At 30.9% G+C, this 20,538-nt stretch overlaps 1 protein-coding gene across 2 annotated transcripts; it reads left to right on the forward strand.

The window, feature by feature from the left end:
• The first annotated feature begins 6,914 nt into the window (after positions 1-6,914).
• Positions 6,915-10,634, forward strand: LOC107474202 (probable 2-oxoglutarate-dependent dioxygenase AOP1). Of its 2 annotated transcripts, none has more exons than XM_021135283.2 (3): positions 6,915-7,392; positions 8,127-8,448; positions 10,037-10,634. In XM_021135283.2, the coding sequence occupies exons 1-3, from the start codon at positions 7,016-7,018 to the stop codon at positions 10,283-10,285; spliced, it is 948 nt and encodes a 315-aa protein (XP_020990942.1). In that variant the 5' UTR covers positions 6,915-7,015; the 3' UTR covers positions 10,286-10,634. The 2 variants fall into 2 exon arrangements, with proteins under 2 accessions (XP_020990942.1, XP_015949291.1); XM_016093805.3 differs by having other exon boundaries at positions 6,918-7,392; positions 8,121-8,448.
• Positions 10,635-20,538: the final 9,904 nt, after the last annotated feature.

A 20,538-nucleotide genomic window follows, 5' to 3' on the forward strand; every position in this document is an offset into this window, starting at 1 on the left:
TGTGAATTTGGCAACCAGTAGATGTTATCAAAAGAAATCTCCCGATTACCAAAATTTTCAATGTAATATCTGCTCGCTCTTTTATGTTTTTCTCTTTGTGATCATGGTTTCATAGTGATCTTGATCGAGTCTGAATCCAAAGTGTTTGGAATTTTGTGGTATAGACTTTGACACCTTAATAATTGGCCATCTATTTAAATAATGCATGTGCATGAACAAAATTACATGCAGTTTTAAAAAACTAGTATATAGAGCCACCTTTTCTATCTTGGGAACTTACTTGTATTCCTTACACCTCCTCCTTTTCTTGTGTTAAATATGGAGCTTTGCAAAGCTTTCTTAGCTTTTGTGTTGATCTTGGTTCTTTCCTTATTGTATGGCGGGGTTAAGGCATTGAGTAGAAGGGACTACTCTTTGGTAGAGAAGAGTGAGAGGAGACCTTTAGTTGTTTCTGAATATGGAACGGTCTCCGCCGTTGATGTCCAAGCCGGGCATGGTGCACCGTTACACAATCTGCGAATTTACTTTTTAACTAGTCTAACTAGTTTATAATTAAGCTTTCTTTTAATGCCAAATCCTTCATTAGGTGCTTACTCAAAGGTCAACGAACTCATCAAAGGCTTTGACAAGAGAATCATTCAAGCAGCATTTAAGGTGTCAATACTCAATACACACTCATCTTATACTCATATTGCTTAGCATTAAGTCAGTAGTGTAATTCTGATATTGTGAATTTTAAAGGTTCTGGAGGATTTGGTTGAGGTGATCACAAAGAAGAGCAACATCCCAGGTATAGTGCATAGCAAGAATGCGACCTCAGAGGAGCAGTATACTCCAGAGATAGACCTGGAGGCTTCTCTTCATGTAAACATTTTAGGGATTCATAGCAGCAACAAAGAGAAAACCAAATACAACATCTTTAAACATGACCCTGATTTCAGAAACCGCCATGGTTGGACCCTACCCGTCACTAAAAAGCAGCTCAAAGCATTGAAGCACACCAACCTTAGATTTCTCATGGTCAATTTGACCGCGGTAATTATACTATATAGTATATACTCATCATACTATATAGTATATACTATGTAATGATGAGTTTAAGTCAAAATTGATTGTGTGAATTTGGCAACCAGTAGATGTTATCTAACGGCAATTATCTAACAACAATTATTTTTTATGAATAGCTCTGCTCTCTGCTCCATACTCCCTGCTCCGATCCCCCAGTCTCCATCACTGCCTCTGAACTTTCTCACCTTCGGTCAGTTCTCTCCACTGATCTGCTCTCATCTAGTTTATGTGCCTCTCTCAAGATCTTGTTTTCTGATTAATCAATTATTGATGACTTGATGTGTTAACATATATGGATTCAACTTTTTAACTTTCTTTGTTCATCGACCTATTTTGTTAGATTAGCTTTGATATTGCCTCTTTATGAGATGTAAATTCAATGTGTGATTAAATTCAACAGGAGCTCTTTAATCTCTGGGCTCTTTTCGGTAACCATTTCTTCTCTTTCAACCACAATATTCATGTTTGATGAAATGCCTCAACCAAATTTCTTTGATTTTTTTTCTTTGCATTCTCTTATTTCTATTGCTATTGCAGTACAAGTTTGACATTAAAAATGCTCTTATCATTAGGTTTTATTATAGTCTCCGCTTTGATGTTTTACTTTTGTTCATATTATATTGTGAATTAGCTCTTCAATTGAGTATTTAACAATGCTTTTAGTTGGCTCTGAGTTTATATTGTGGATTAGTCATAGGTAGAATTTGTGTTTTCAATCTAATCTTGTAACTAACTTCAGAGTTGCAGCTCTAGTTTTGTGCAATGCAAAATTTATTGTATTAAAGTTAAAGCATTGAGTTAGTGTAAGAGGAGGGTGGTTAACGTTAAGTGTGGATTACTGATTTTTTGCAAGAATTGAAGATATAGAATTTATAATTTAAAATCTAAAAACAAAAAAAAAATTGTAATTTAGAGTTTAAAATTTAAAATAAATAAAATAATTTTAAAATATTGATTGATGTTGGTTGAGAAAAATTGACTTCCTAATATTACTCTTTTGTTTTTGCCATAATCAATGAACTAATACAAATCATATTTATGCTTTTGATTTTCATTAATTAGTGTCAATGGGACAGAAAACAGGAAAGGTTAATATTAGAATCACTATGCATTTGTCTTAAATATCAAAGCCAAAATATTTAAGCTTCTGTGCATTCATGTTGTCTGGATATAAAGACAAATTAAATCACTTTTTCTGTTTCTAACTTGTTACATTATCGATTTTCATTTTCAGTCCCATGTTAAGGAAATTCGTATTGTAGTTATTGTAACCAACTTCAATTATTTTATAGTTTTTTAATGGCTCTGTTTTGACTGTTTCATAGTTCTATATGGCATTTCAAGCATTGATAGGAAATCTTGTAGTACACACTTGACCATTTATTGTATTAAAGCATTAAAGCATTGAGTTTTGAACTTGGGATATAGACCATAGTTATTCTTTGAATGAGTTCAATCCTTCCATCAAATGTCTCCTTTTTAGTGGATTTCAACTCCTCATTTTTCAACCCAATATATATTCCCCTAACCCATTACCAATAGTGTCTTTCACTAACCTGACCATTAATGCTTTAATTAGCTCTTCTGCTTATTATTATTATTATTATTATTAGTTTTTCTGGAAAAATAATATAAAATAAAAAATTACTTTTGAAGTGATTTATGATTTATCAAGTCTTGAAGGTTCTGGATCCTGATAGGAAGAGATTGAAATCAGTATGGTAAGATAAATTTGAATAATGAGAAAATGGAAGCAGATTTGAAGTATTAGATTACCTCCGTCATTGTATCTGCTATCTTTTAATAGGTTTAGTATTGACATAATGATGGTAACATATAAATGGAGAAGTCTTGGAACTTGGGCGGTTAAGGTTATATTTCAATTGTGTCATCTGATGATCACTAACGTTTGATTTCATGATTTGTAGAATATGTAACAGATTTTGATTTACCATGGTCTAGGTATAAAGGTGGACCAGCATTACCGAGGAAGTTGATCTCGCAGGGTGCTACACAGAAGCAATATAGTGTTGAGGTTCACCCACTCATTTTGAAGTTGACTGATGCCAGAGATAACAATGTGTTAACTGTAAAATTAAGCAAAAAGGTACCAATACATTTCATATGGGGTTGTCTTGTTGGTATTATTATTATTATTATTATTATTATTATTATTATTATTATTATTATTATTATTATTATTATTATTTAATATTTTATTACAAACGCAAATTTAATTAGAAACACCATTCAGCAGATGCGCTTTTCCTGAAGCAGGTTACTTCAAAGCAACAAAAAAGGCACGCTTTTTCTATGTGTCTAATATATCTTTGGTCATTTCATATGATCTGTGATTGCAGATGAGCATCAGATGCAAATATCAATTACATTCGTCATGCTAGTGGAGCAAGTGTTACGGTTCAAGAGACAAAGAGCGTGCCAGTGGAGATGATTGTTGAAATAAGTGGGACTACTTTAGAGATACAGACAGCCCCAATATTGTTATTTTTGTAAAATTTGTGAGATTGAATTTGAATTTGTTGAAATATAATGTCATTTTTGGAGAATTCAATTTTTGATAATAGAAATCTTTGATGTTGAAGAGATTATAACATTTTAAAACAGTCACTAAATATAGGAAAAAAACTGTCACAGGAATAAATAATTTAGTAACGGTTTTAAATAAAAAAAACTGTCACTAAAAATATTGTGACGGTTTAAATAGTCACTAAATATGTCCAAACACTGTCATAAGAACTAATAACTTAGTGACAGTTTCAAATTGTTGCTAAATATTATGACGGTTTAAAATAACCATGAAATATAAGAAGAAACTGTCACAAAATTTAGTAATTTAACGACAATTTTAAAACGTCGCGAAATACAGTATAAAAAACACCTTTCAAGTGTTACAAATTAGTGATGGTTTAATATTTTAAAAACCGTCACAAACAATTTAGCAACACTCTTTACCAACAATGGTTCAAAACCGTCACTATGTTAGCTAACGATCCTCAAACTTGTGGCGCTTTTTTTAATCGTCGCAAAACTATTTAGTCACAGTTAAAACTGTCACTAAACATTAAACAAACGTCGCTAAAATGCTGTTTTATTGTAGTGTTTAGGTCCGTTTGTAACCCTAAGTTCAGATGATCCAACTAGTAATTAATATGATTACGGAATACAATAAAATGTTCAACAAACATATTTTTCTATTCACAATAATTGTTGCTTTGAGTATTTGAAATATTTAATTACAATCAATATATTGAAATCGTTGTTTATTATGTCCTTTTTCTATTTTTAATTTCTCAAGTTGGGGATAATTTAGCCAACTAAGAAAATGACTATTATTATACTAGCAGGTAGTACATTGGCATGACGAGGAGTAGTCAATTAGTTTATCTGTTTTTAAAAAGTTTGAAAATAAAATGCACATACTATGTCACATAATTAAAATTTTATTATTTTGCAATAAAACATCCAGTACATGTCATAAATTGTGGTCCTCATTAAATTAAGTAAATATATATAAAGTTGATGGATCAATTGAGTTGGGTTAGTCTAATAATTTATTTATTAATCTGTTTAAATAAATTGTTTGAGAGTTCAAATTTTATTTTGTGCATATAATAATTTAATGACAAACAATAAATCTTTAAATGAATTCAGATTAATTATTGACTTATCAATTAAAAAATATCATAGGAAACTAAAAAATTAACAGATCCTTAAATTATTTTATCAACATTATATTTGTATTTTTTGAAGTGATTAACGATTTTGTTTTTTTGTTATTGTTTCTTTAATTCAGTCATGCTTAATCAATAACTATTATTAATCAAATCAATCCACAACGTCATATATTTAGTGGTCCTGAACGGAAATAATAGGGGTTCCCAAAATCAAGCAATGACAGATTAATAATGGTTATTTATTTATTTGTTAAATACATCAATAAATATTGAGAACCATACCAAAAAACAAAACTACTATATTTGGAGGACACATTAATTACTATAACCTCACAATATTTATTTATTTATTTATTCAGTTATATTTTATATAACAATTAATTTGAGCAGGTCGAGTGGTTAAATTTATCATTTACTTAAATAGATATTAGGAATTTGGATCTCATCTTATGTATACAATAATCTATTAACTAATAACAAACCATTAAATGAAGTTCAAATTTGTAGTGAATTAATAGGGGTTTAAATCTGCTAGAGAACCAATAAGGGTCCAACCAACAATAAACTAACAACCATTTTTAAACTACACTCTATACTAATTAATTATAATTAATTAGTAATTATTTAAATTTTATTTTTTAAAAAATAAAAAATTTAATGATTATTAATTACCTCTTCTTATTCTAATCCACATTTTATCATTATTACGCAAACCTTAATTCCTCTTTCTCAAAAAAAATTTTGAAATTCTAAAAAAAAACACCAAATAAAACATAAGATAAAAAATCATCTAAATTCTAAGAAAAAAACATACAAAACATATGAAAAGAATCATCCAAAACTAATAAAAAGAATAATCCAAATCCTAAGAAAAAAGCATACAAAACATAGAAAAAAGAATCATTTAAAGTTAATAAAAAGAATCATCCAAAATTTAAGAAAAAGAAATATAAAAAACAAGTTAAAAGAATCATTCAAAACAAAATAGGAGGAGGAGAAGAAGAGTCGTAGGGTGGCTGGTGACAACGTCTTGGATGGCGCTGCGTGGACGGTGGAGGACTCGCGGTGGCGCGTTGAAAGGAGGAAGCCACGGAGGCTGCGCATCGCAAGTAGAAGAGTCGCCATGGATCGGAGTAGTTGATCGCGTGTCACGAATAGAGCCCCACAATAGCTGCGTCGCGACAGAAGGAGAGCCGTGGGATGCAGAGGCCGCAACGCGATGAAAAATGCGGCAGTAGTGGTCGGTGGGTGAAAACTCCATGAACGATGCTTTTTGCCGGAAGCCTTGCACCATAACGACAGCGCTTACAGCGACACGAACGGCGGAGCTCCGAGGATACGTAGAAGAGGTTGCTCGGGTATTGAATTCTTCAGCATAATTGGTCAAGCACAAGCATTGAATGCATACCAGATGATGGAAGGGTAAGGGGGTTTCGTGAATGACATTGATACGTGCTTCAAATGTTCGAGATATGAAGAGTTCAAGTATTACTTAGAAGATATTAGTTTACATTTTTAGAATATTTTAATTTAATGTATTTTGATTTTGTTTACTTAATTACTAGATTGGGCCTTATGTTTATGGGCTTTAGGGTTTTTCTTTGTTTTAACCTAATAAGAGGTTATAAATACCTCCTTAGCTATTGTAGTCGTAGTATAGAATGATTTAGAGGTTTTAAACCTTTTTTGGTTTCGTGATGAAACCATGGTGTGGACAATTGAGGTTGATGAGTCTCTCTCTTGTTGCATCGGGGAATTGGTTAGAAGGTTGAAGAGTCCCTTCGAATCAATTCTCAAACCATGGCGTTGACAAGTTAGATTGAGGAGTCCCTTTCTTATTATGTCAAGAAATTGGGTAGAAGTAAAGTGATTATCTTTATACTCAATTTCAATCTATCATTTTTGTTTCTATTTCAATTTCAATATATCTTTTTTATTTAATTTCAATTCTTATCTTATTTATCCTTTTATTTTCGTATCAGACGCTCTTGTTGCGCGGTTAATATCAAATCTTAATTTTTTAAAATAATCATTAATGATAATTATTTAAATTATAATTTATTAAAATAAATTAAAATTATTATAATTAAGTGAGTTGTACAATAAGTTGGCTGGTTAAGAAGTTGGTTCCTATATTTTTCCATACTTAAATTAATGGAGTAATCAAACTATAATATCAAGTGATAATATAAATCATCAATTTTCTCACACTCACATATTCATGTTTTCAATTAGGTAATTGATCAAACATAATGGGATCCCAAACAGAAACCCATGATCTTCCTATTGTTGACTTAACCGATGAAACGCTGAAGCCTGGAACTGAAGCGTGGGTTTCAGCATGTAAAGTAGTTCGAACTGCGTTGGAGGATCATGGTTGTTTCATTGCACGTTACAACAAAATTGGTGAAGAGCTTTGTGATTCTGTTGTCTCTGCATTGGAACAACTATTTGGTCTGCCATTGGAGACAAAGAAGCAAGAGACTAGTGAGAAATTGTTTCATAATTATTATGGACAAATTCCATCTCTTCCATTATATGAATCACTTGGGATTGATGATCCATTAAACATTAAGGGATGCCAGAAGTTCACAAACATCATGTGGCCACAAGGGAATGATCGTTTTTGGTAGGTACCATTTTTTCATGAGTTTATTAAAATTTATGTAAAATTGTTCTATAAATTCTTTTACATTGATATTTAATTAGATGTAGTCATGAGTAAGTAAAATAGTTTTCCGTATAGTACATATGAAAGCATATTGTTTTTTATTTATGTGATAATTTTTAACTAATTATATGTTAAATAATAGATATATCAATCTCAAACTCCTCATTTAAAGATATAGATTAAAAAATATTACGTGTGGAAGGATCCAAATTGCACAAACGAGGCACTAATTATTTTTTTATCTATTAGATATATAATTATTTATATATCTTTATATAATAACTTCAATTTTCGGATAAATAATTTTGTATGGTATGATATCAGAATTTTTATAATAAAAAAATTTAAAATTTAATTTTTAATATCCAAAAAATTTTACCACAAAAGAATTCTTCCATGAAAAAGCATGTTAGATACATAATATATAATTTATATTCCTTTACCTAATTGCATAAATTTTTCAAATAAATAATTTGATTACACAATCAAGGACATCTATTATGGTTTGTGTAACAAACTTGATTCCAAACTTATGGTGAAAAAGTTTTGTACTACTATTACTTATAAGTAATAAAAAAAATATTATTTTAATTTTAATAATATTTTTTAAGTGTGGTTAAAATTGTATAATTATAATGAGCATAGCATCCAGCATAAGGTAGATTAATTGTGTGAATTTGTGTTAGCGAAAGCGTGAATGAGTATGCAAAGGTATTGGGAGAAGTAGACAAAGTGACAAAGAAGATGGTATTTGAGAGCTATGGTGTGGACAGTGAGCGATGCAATTCATTCATAGAATCAGGAAATTACCTTCTTCGGTGCCTCAAATACAGACCACCAGAGAAGAATGAAACTCATTTGGGAATGCAATCTCACACTGATTTGACTATGCAATCAGTATTGCATCAGCTGAATGGTGTGGCAGGTTTGGAAATCAAAATCAAGAATGGGAACTGGCTGCTTGTTCATCCCTCCCCTTCCTTCTTTCTCGTCATGGCTGGAGATGCTTTCAAGGTGACTCAACGTTTCTTACTCATAATTATGTGAAACTAATTCAATATTCAACCATGATAAGTATTTACGATTCAGAAAATTGGATAAAAAAATTAAGATACTTAACAAAAATATCTTTTATGTAAAAATGATATTATGAATTGTTAGATAATTTAATCAAATATATCAAATTTTTTACTGGTTATGTGATTCATAATAATATTTTTACATGAAAATATATTCGTAGTAGCTACCAAATATTAAACTTTCTAATGGTAAAAAATTTGAGACAAATACATAGTATTTCAATAAAAATTGGAGGCATGCATTTCTTAAAAATTAATTGCAATTGTCCACGTAAGAAACTAGAGACACTAGTAGAAAAAAAAGTATGATTATGTTTAACCGTAATTATAAATAAAAAAAAGATATTTAGAGCCAATACTAATATAAAAAACGATATTTTCTACAAATAAACTAACCAATAAGATATGGTGTGATTTCTATGTGTGAATTTATATAGAAAACTCAAAAAGTTTTATACTAAATAAATGATATTCCTGAAGTTTTATATGAAGGTTGTTGTTCAGAAGTATTAAGTTTTTGTCTAGATACCCTTAAGTTTAATTAACAGAAATTATTAGGAGAACATCAGAATTTATTATTTTTTGTTATTATTTAGTTATCAACTTATTTTTTTTGTCTTATTCCTTTAGTTTAATATCTAATAATATACTTTATCTCATACTTTTAAATATTAATGGCTAACTCATAACTAAAAATAATAAATTCTAAATGTTCTCTAACATTTTTGTGTAATTAATTTTAGGGTATAAAGAGCTTCGTTTTTTTTTTTCCATGTTCAACTCCTTTAAGCTTGTATACAGTTAATTTCATAACATTTTCTTTAACAGAGAAATGATAGAAATCATTATAACTCGTAAAGATGAATTATTAGGTACTATATTTATTGATGAGAAATTATTCTTATTCTCTTTTTTTATAATTCAAAAGCGTAATATCTTAGTTTCTTTGGAATTATTTGAGACAATTCTCAATTATCAAATTGGGACTTAGAAATTCTCATAAACCCGATTCTTGGCATTAAATCTAGAAAAATATTTTAGAATAGTTATTTTTTTTACATTATGATAAAAATTATTTTTAATAACAAATTTTTAATGGTAACAACATAATGATCACTATGTCTTATTTAATTAATGTTTTTGTAACAATTATATATTTATCATTATTACTATAGGTTATAGTGACAATTATATACTTTTTGAGACCAGTTAAAAGATCTTTACCTGCAATTGTGTAATTGTCACTAAAACTTTAGCAGTAAAACATAAGATGACTATTATTTAATTGTCGGTGAACATATTAATAGCTATTTTTATTGCTACTAAAAATAAAATAAATTATCCCTAAATATGATTTTTTTAGTAGTGTTATTAAATTAATTAGTTTCTATTTCAAAGTTTGATTGAAAAGTATTCACAATTATTAAATAAATGAACTACCCTTACGTGATGCGTAATTGGTATTGGTACGACAATTATTATTTAAAATTATCCATAAAGCATAAAATATAATCTTTATATAGGTTTGGAGCAATGGCAGGATACGTCCGTGTGAACATCGAGTGATAATGAATAACGCAAAGGAAATTAGGTATTCTATGGGGCTTTTCACTTTTAATGGTGACATTGTGCAAATGCCAGAAGAGTTTGTTGATGACAAAAATCCTTTGCGCTATAAACCATTATTTGACCATTTTGATTACCTTCGTTTCTTTGATAAAGAGAAGATCATAGACTCTGATTTGCGAGTCAAGGCATACTTTGGAGTATGAACCTTTTATTACAAAGGAACAATTTCATGCCAATAATGGTTGTATTGTGCTAAAGAATTAAATTAGTTTTGACAACTATACGTGATCATTATAAAAAAGTAAGAGAGCCGTATATTAAAAACTTTATATGGCGAGATAAAAATAATATATATCTCTCTCTTGCTTTTGATGTCGTTATCAAATATATTTGTCAAAACTAATTTACGATGAATTTTATATTACATGTGTGAAGTGTGCATGGTTTGAAGTTATCTTAACATTATCGTTGTATCGTAAGATGTATTCTATCGGTTTCTTGTAAAAATAAATAACAGGGTATTGTTTTATTTAATAATATCTCTCTTCTATATGAGCATTTTTATGAGATTATGTTTACGACAGTTAAATTAGAAATGAATAAAGAATCACAAGTTATAAATTTAGAGATTAATTTAGTTATTTTTAAAAAACTAATTATTTTGAAGAGAATTAAAAATTTTAAGGATTAAATTAAACATTATTACCTCTATAATAAATATATACAACGCCCTTTCTATAATCTCTTTTAGTTTCTAACAAGATTGTGATTGTACCCCAAACAAAAAGATGGTGATTATTTTACAGGTTTGAATAAATTGTAAACAGGTATAAAAGAATTTTTAAAGTTAACTTAGCCGCTAATTGATTTCATATAAATGTCTGAAAGTGATCTTATAATTATTTGCGATAATAATATATAATTAATTATATTCATTAATTAATTAATGGCTTGACTTAATATGTTATAAAATGTTAACTTTAAAATTAATCATATAAATATTTATTTGGTGTTAAATTAAAAGAAATTGTAGTTACCAAAAATGAAAAAGAAAACATACGACAATGATGATGATTATGAACATCAATAGCCAGTAGTGTTATCGAGCAACAGATAGTGAATACATTTTATTAATTGAAACACAATTAGAAATAAATATATAATTTTTTAGTCTTCCTAGTATTAAGAAAGAGATATATGATCATTTGAGAGAATACTTTAAAAAGGCCTATATATGAATGATAAATCATAAACTAGGAAAGGAGAGAGGTTGCAACGATTGAAGGTTATATTGAGGTGAGGGCAAAAATTAAGAAGGAACAGAGCGAGAGAGGCACGAAAAATAGCAACGGACTGAATCAGAAACTGAAAAACGAATCTAACTCCGAAATTATTTTAAGCGGCAATTTTTATTTGTCTTTCTCTTTTCATAGCTGTGGCCATAATGACAAAAGAAAATTATTATAAAGATAATGAGATTTTCAATTTTTGATTTAAAGTATTGGAAAAGGGCGTTTAAACGTAATTTTTTATTTGAAGCACTGAGAAAGGCGCTCATGTGCGCGTTTTCAATTTTTTGAATTAAATATTTTTTAAATTAATATAACTTGTTTTATTTTTTGAATTACTAATTTTTTTTAATTTTTATTCTGATTTTTTTGAAAAAAAAATTAAATTTTAAAACATCTTTTATAAAATAGATAAGATTTTTGTTTTTTTAATAAACACGAAAAATATTTATGCAAATATCAATTATCTTATATTAAAATAAAAAATTAAAAGAAGTTATATTATTCTTTTAATTTAAGAATATTTTTATATTTTATAATTTATGTTTTCATAACCAAAATCTTACAAATCAGTTCAATTTAAATATACATTATTGGATACTTTGTATATAACACAATTTATTTAAAGCATAATTTATAGAATAATATATATCATATAAACAAATAGTAAGTAAGTATTTGGCATTTAAAACTTATCTCGTGTATGCAACAATTTATTGATTAATGACAAATTATTAAATAAAATTTTGGTCAAAAAATATCATAAAAAATAAAAAATAAAATATTTAGTTAAATATATTAAACTATCAAATTAATTTTAGCAAGGGTTTTTTCGTATACATAGGTATTGATTATTTCTTGTATTATTATAGTTTTGCTATTGAAAATTGAGTTAATATTCAATTTGACCCATGAAATTTGAAGTCGAATTCAAATGGATCTCTAAAATTATAATTGACTCAAATTGAATCCCAAAATTTACCATAGTAATTCGCGTTACTCCATGAACTAATTTTTGTAAACATGTTGATTTTGCACATTAATTTATCAAAATTTGGTCTCATCGTCTAAGTTTCATGTAACTGAGATCTACTAGACCTTCCCTAAATTTGACGGATTCCCAACATCCTCACGAAGACGACAATAACAAGTTTAATTTAAAAATTTTGGAACTCTTGAGCAGCAGTCAAGTTTCTGAAAACTCTAATAGGTCTTAATCACGTGGAATTTGAATGAGGAATCCAAATTGTAGCAAGTTAATGTATCAAATCAACGCATCATTAACAAAAACCAGCTCAATGGCTTAGGCGAGTTACGATTATAAATTTTAGGGTCCAATTTAAGTCCATTAAATTTTTGAAGGTCAAATTGAGTCCGACCTCAAATTTTAGGAGATTAATTGAGTATTAATTCTAATTTCTTTATTTATGGCCCTCGGTTTTCTGGCTATCCTGGACCATTTATGGCTAGGGCCTAGCCGATTAATTTTTTGTTTTTTTTTTTATTTTAAATATTGAAAAAAAAACAACAAATTTTTGGATGAGCAATTTTGAAAAAAAATAATATTAGCCACAAAAAAATACTTTTATGTTAATCGTGTTATTTTTTTTAGGGATTGGTCGGATTTTAAGATGGGTCCACGAAAAAAATGAAAAAATGTACTAGTTTATTTTACACACACAAAAACAAGAAAAAAAAATAGAGGCATCCGTTTGGTCCGGGAGTCAACCAACTTAATTCGCTATTTTTTTGGTTAATCAAACTAAGTCGTTTAGGCTTATATTACATTTTACAAGTTTAGCTTTAGAGTTAAATACCTATCTATTTAAGTCAAGCAAACAAATTAGTTCGATAGATTTGGCTCATTTTAACAATCCTAATTAGTTCAAGAACTAACTCATATTAATCTTTATTAAATGAATTCCGAAATAATTCTAAGTAATAATAAAACTTGTACTATCATATGCAAATAAATTCTTATATATAACAATTTAATTGTCTTATGCATTATATATTTTTTATTATATTTTGTAATTGAAAATTATTAACATTATGCTCCCATTTGTTAAAAACATTAAATTTTTAAACTAGTCTTTAAATCATATTAATTTTAAACTTCCATTTAAAATCTTTTTTAAGAAAAAAATTTTGTTTTGAGTTGTTTATGAATTTTTTTAGAATTAACATCTTCCTAGAATATTATAAGTTATTATTTATTAAGAATTAGCTAGCTAATTATTAGTCACGACTTTGAGACTTTAATTATTCTCTCGTTTAAAATAGTTTTAGATTAGTGACATAAATGGAACAAATTACATTAGCATTCTTTGACCTATGTTGTGTTGAAGGGATATCTACACGATCCGATTGATTGCGTAAAGGGCATGGTAGCAACAGAACTGGGAAGAATACATATAAAAGATGGTTATATTTCTATTCTATTAGTATTCTATTAGTATTAGTTTAGTATTAGATTAATATTAGTTAGTGTAGTATTAGTTTAGTATTAGATTAGTATTAGTTAGTGACTTTGCCTCATTGAATTCTTTCTTTTGTGATGAACTGTTGGCACCAGTCCTACATTTTGTCTCTATTCTGTGGACCGAGGAGAAAGGGAGCTCAGTGACAAGAGGATCGTAACACGAGAGAAGCAAGGAGGTCAACCTCTTTCAAATATACAACATGGGTTCTGACAATGCAATGTGGTTGGATTCTCATGTCGATCCGAATAAATTATCCTTTTCATAGAGGTAAATCTTTCAAACTTTTCATGAATTTTTCGTGGATTTATATAAAGGTTAGCGATTAGTAGTAACATAAAATAAAGACAGAATAAGGACTAACATTTTTCCTCACAAATTAGTAGCAACATGAAATAAGCGAAAAAAGTCTATTAGTTATTAAGCGGTTGATAATTCCTCACTAAATAAACTTTTCATTAGTGAGTCAATTGCGACTAGTTACTTCTAAATTTTTTTCGGTTAACTTTGGATTTGTTATAATTTTGCGACGAATTTTCAATGAGATTAGCGAGTAATTTGAAACAAATTATAGGTAGGGTATAGCTTTTGTTCTGTGACAAGATTGCAGTTGCCAAATTGCTCGCTAAGTTAAAATTGTGACAAGTTAGCGACAAATGTATTTTGCCTACTAATTAGCGACTTGAAATTACCGAATGAAGTGTGTCAGTTATTAAAGGATCACAAATTTCTCGCTACTAAGGTCCTAGGCGCTTAATATTCATATTCCACTTTAGCGACTAATTAGCAAGGAACACTTCCTTAGCTAAATGATTTATCCATTTCAACAAGTTAGCGATGATTGTCTTCCGTCGCTAACTTAATTTTAATTTTACAAATAAAAACTACTTGCTCGCTAAATAAAAAGTTTAGTGACAAATTAGCTAGAAAATTTTCCATCGCAAAATGCATTTCAAGTCTTTGTGATGAATTAGCTAGGAACATTGTTCCTCACTAATTAGTCTTTTCACACAAGGTTTATTTAGCAACGAATTAATATGTGAAACTGTTTCTCGCTAATTGTATATCAAAACTTGCAAAGAAATAGTGACAAAAATATCCCAAGCTACTTTACTTTTATTCCATTGAACTCCTAAGTGACTAATTTACTAGAACATTGTCACTCGCTAATTAATTTGTGACAAATTAGCGAGAAAATTTTCTTCGCTCTTTTTTTTAGCTATAAAACTCAATTTGTGAGAAACAAAATTACTCGTGAATCTCTTACTAATAAGTTGATTTTCTCAAGTTTGGATATTTTGTGACCGTTCATTAATTTTGTCGTTACTGCGTCACTAATTTCTCGCTAGTTAGTGACGGATTAGTGACAAAAAATATTTCTCGTAAAAATCCGTCTCTAATTTGTCAAATTCTTGTGGTGAGTTAGGTATCCTTAGGTTGTAAAAGTAATAATTAATTAAGGTAACATTACAAGCCAAATGCAGAATTATTATAACTAACATTATTATGTATGGAATATGTAACACCCTCACCATCAGAGTGTCACGCTTCCGACTGTGCCACTCTAATAACGAAGATATTACGATGGCTTCTATATATATACTAATAAGTAGGAGCCTTTACCTGAAATTTTGATAGACCTTTTTTTTTTGAAAAACCGGAAAATATATTTTTCTTTAATACATACATACATACATACGAAGCTCCACTACACTTTTATATATACATGAAACATATATACAAGTAATATACTAACATGTAATATAAAATTACAAATTCTATCCCTCTTTACAAAAATGTAAATAACAATAACAAAGACAAAGAAAAAATGTCTAAGATAACACAACAAATAAAGCACAATCAAATGCTCAGTAAACTCTTCATAGACTTCCTCGTCTATTTCCTGAAAAGTATATGGTTGTAGGGGTGACAAACAGTAATCACAATCACAAGCAATCAAACATTCAAACAAACAATCACTCACATGTTAGTTATACTGTCAGATCTGACACATCTAGTAGCTAACCCAGATATCAACTCTTTATTGTGCATCACCAGGAGGAACATCCCAGACTTATCACAAGCTGGTCTTAGGAGGGAGAGTTCTCTATCATGTCTTGGAAGGGAAAGTGCCATATCACCTTCTCATTGGGGATATCACTCGGACTTATCACAAGCCGGTCTCAGGAGGGAGAGTGCCCTGTCACAACTTGAGAGGGAGAGTGTCCTGTCACCTTGCAATTAGAGAGAATGTGGGAGAATATATCCCAGACTTATCACAAGCCGGTATCGAGAGGGAGAGTGCCCTGTCACATCTTAGGAGGGAGAGTGTCATGTCACCTTCCCCACATCCACACCGTAATTTATCTTTAAATTCACAAGTTTCAACCACTTTCTGAAGATATAACTCATCAAAACCCCATTCATTTATTAAAGTAATTGATTGCATCGATTCGTGAGCAGGACTATGCCACCGTCCTTACCACGAACAGGACAAAACCACCATCCCACAACATCAAAATAATCGTTTAACAAGTTTATATCATAGAATTACTTAATTCAATCCATTATACCGACCCCGCAGCAGATTCAAAGCCTTTGAAATGATTATTTAACTCCATATGGAGGTTAAAGAGGATTACAAACTTGCTGAAAAGGCTTAACAGTTAAAAATCAGCATTTTTGTAAGATCTACACCATTTGAAAATTCCTAAATTCTTTTTCCCAAGTTGGCATCCATTGAATACCAACCTAGCCAAATCCATGTTTCCAAATTAACTTCAATTTCATTTTAAGTTTAAACCTTTCCTAAAAAAAACTCGAGAATCATTTTATTTTTCAATTATAATCTTAATTGAAACAAAAGTCATTTATTCTTAAATAATCACTTTCATTACTTTAAATTCAATAAAAATCCTCGAGACATAGTCCTGTAATTTGAATTAACCAAATAAAATACCAAGACAAGGTTTTTGGTCCTTTGAAAATAACAAAAATTCTCATCATTCTTATTATTGAATTTTATTCAAAATCTTATAAAAATTTTGACAAAACCTCCCGTAAAATTCAGGCATTTTCACCCTTGAAGGGTTCCATCCAAACCAGACATCTCTCAAGCACTTCTCAACTATTTTCAATACCAAACCATTTCTCAACGTATATAAATCAATTTATAACACCCTATCATACTAAGCTTCACCTTATAGTCATAAAGCAAAGGCGATAAAGCATCACGATAGTTTTAAAGCTCATACAATAATATATAGTCCAAGAAAGTATTACAAACTAGAAGCCTGATAAGAAGAACAGAAGATCAAAGAGTAGAATTAGAAGACACAAAGCGCGAAGCATTCACACACGAAAACTAAGGCGTGACGGCACGAAATGAAACAAAATATCTATAAAAACTTGCAAAAGCTTCAAGATATACAAGGTAATAAATATAGGATAAATAAATTATACATATGTACAATAATCAAAAGAAAACTAGTCACTGTCCGCGGAGCTTATGCCCACTAGTTCAACAAAAGATACAAAAGAGTTTTTAAGTTAAAACAGGCTACATCCTATCTCTCAAAGTTTTCAAAATAAAAGTCTCTAAGGAATATACACAAAAGTGAGAGAGATAAATATAACAAAAGAAACAAAAGTAAAACTGGGTGCACCCTACGCTCTGTCACCATCCGCAAAACTCACCGAGGTAGGGTGTGACCTGCATTTGAACAATAACAACAATATATGGTATGAGAACCGGGGGTTCTCAGTATGATGACAATGCCCAATAGATAAGATATAAGGTTCCGAAAAGTCAAAGGTAATCTTAGAACTTCCCATATGCATAATATCTAAACTAAAAGCACATTTTAAAATCCATAAAAGGGTTATCTAACTTAAGAGATTTCTACTCTAACAATCACCACTGTCCCATGGCCTTCGCCAACCTATCCTCCATGAGATCCCATCGCCACCGCCTACGAACATCTTTAATCCCAGCATAAAACACAATTAAATGCAGACAAGTAAAATACAGGCAAATTTCATATACAACAAGTAACTCAAGTAGCATTTAAGCATATTATACAAATAGGCATAATGCAAGTAATCAATCTAAACAACACACATAGAATGTATATGATAAATGTCAGTCCTATTGGCCATGATATCACTTGTCGATTCAACTGCCAACCTGACACATCCCCTCGAAATATCGATTTGATTGCCCTATCAAACCCTAAGATATAGTGTCCTAACACACTCTTACGGGATATAGTGTCCGAGCACACTTTTGTGACACGAATGGATGCAGGCAGGAGACTGCTTCAGACCCCACATTTGAATGTAGGCGGGATTAACCACCGTCCCTACGCCGGCACCATAACCTCGACAAGCGAGATTAACCACCGTCCTTGCCAGGTGCATAACGTCTTACCAATAATCTCAAGAGTCTTAACCTCGATAAGTTGGATAAACCATCGTCCTTGCCAGGTACATAACAATTCACCAACGATAATACCTTATTAGCTTTCTTTTTCTGAAATCATCATCAACATACCAATCCACCAACCCACCCTAGTTATTCCTTCCACAGTACGTTACAAACCTAAGTCACAGTCTCTAAACTCATAACAGAAAATACCCTTTTTAATTCACCCAATACACTCTAGCACATCCCAAAGCCTAAATACTAGTTAGAGAATCTTAAACAATATCTACGGAGGTTTATAAGACTAGAAGAATGGTTAAAAACTCGAAAATTTAATTTTAGCAAAACAGGGTGGTCATGCATATGCATGCCTTCCGCCTAGGTAAGAAGTTCAAAAATTTCATGTGTCGCGTATGCGAGCCACTTCCGAGTATGCATGGATGTTGAAACTGCAAGTGTCACGTACGCGAGCCACCTCCTGCGTACGCGAGCATTTGAACAGAATGGCTGGCCCGTGTTGCGTGTACCTGCCGCTTATGTGAGATTTCAAAAATGTCCATTGTCGTGTATGCAAGCCAGTGTCACATACATGAGAGTACTGGGCAACATCCTATACTCACGTCACGTGACACTGCCGTATATGCATGCATACCAGATTTCCAGAAAGCTGTTTTGTTGTAGAAAACTCATTTTTTCGACCAAACTTCAAATGCGCATAACATTTCATTAAAAATCATTTTTCGTCCGTTCTTCAAATATCATAAACTACACGAACCACATTAAAAACCATTTTTACCAAATTTGAGAATCCGAAAACCAAGTTAGAACACATCCAAGTTGGGTTAAAAATAGATTTTTATCCAAATCCTCTAGTTTGAAAACTCTCAAAGGAAACCAAAATTTTCCATACCAATCTCAATACTATACACTTATGCAAATATCAATTACTTCTCAATCATTTTCCAACCATCAAAATCTAATTTACCTTGCTTCCTAAATAAATCACCCTTATCCTCTATTATCAACTACCTTCACATTCTTACTGGTGCGTGAAATTGTGAACAATACTTTTTCACAACTCTCATAATCCCCGGTCATGAACCCCAAAAACTTGGTGTTCAATACCATGGCGTTACACAACTTCGCACAACTAACCAGCAAGTGCACTAGGTCGTCCAAGTAATAAACCTTACGCGAGTAAGGGTCGATCCCACGGAGATTGTTAGTATGAAGCAAGCTATGGTCATCTTGTAAATCTTAGTCAGGCAAACTCAATTAAATATGGTGATGAACGAAAATAACACAAAGGTAAAGATAGAGGTACTTATGTAATTCACTGGTAGGAACTTCAGATAAGCGCATGAAGATGCCTTCCCTTCCGTCTCTCTGCTTTCCTACTGTCTTCATCCAATCCTTCTTATTCCTTTCCATGGATAGAACAGAGTGGTTGTCAGTCACTTTGTTCATAAGTGAGAACGATGATGAGTGTCACGGATCATCACATTCATCAAGTTGAAGAACAAGTGATATCTTAGAACAAGAACAAGCGGAATTGAATAGATGAACAATAGTAATTGCATTAATACTCGAGGTACAGCAGAGCTCCACACCTTAATCTATGGTGTGTAGAAACTCCACCGTTGAAAATACATAAGAACAAGAGTGATCATTGGTTTCGGCCCCAGAGAGGGAACCAGAAGAACCAAGATGAAAGTACAATAGTAAAAGGTCCTATATATAGAGAACTAGTAGCCTAGGGTGTACAGATATGAGTAAAAGACATAAAAATCCACTTCCGGGCCCACTTGGTGTGTGCTTGGGCTGAGCAATGAAGCATTTTCGTGTAGAGACTCTTCCTGGAGTTAAACGCCAGCTTTTATGCCAGTTTGGGCGTTTAACTCCCATTTTGGTGCCAGTTCCGGCGTTTAACACTGGAATTCCTGAGGGTGACTTTGAACGCCGGTTTGGGCCATCAAATCTTGAGCAAAGTATGAACTATCATATATTGCTGGAAAGCCCAGGATGTCTACTTTCCAATGCCGTTGAGAACGCGCCAATTGGGCTTCTGTAGCTCCAGACAATCCACTTCGAGTGTAGGGAGGTTAGAATCCAACAGCATCTGCAGTCCGTTTTAGTCTCTGAATCAGATTTTTGCTCAGGTCCCTCAATTTCAGCCAGAAAATACCTGAAATCACAGAAAAACACACAAACTCATAGTAAAGTCCAGAAAAGTGAATTTTAACTAAAAACTAATAAAAATATAC

Source organism: Arachis duranensis, chromosome 2 (assembly GCF_000817695.3).
Source record: "Arachis duranensis cultivar V14167 chromosome 2, aradu.V14167.gnm2.J7QH, whole genome shotgun sequence".
Taxonomy (NCBI): Eukaryota; Viridiplantae; Streptophyta; class Magnoliopsida; order Fabales; family Fabaceae; genus Arachis; species Arachis duranensis.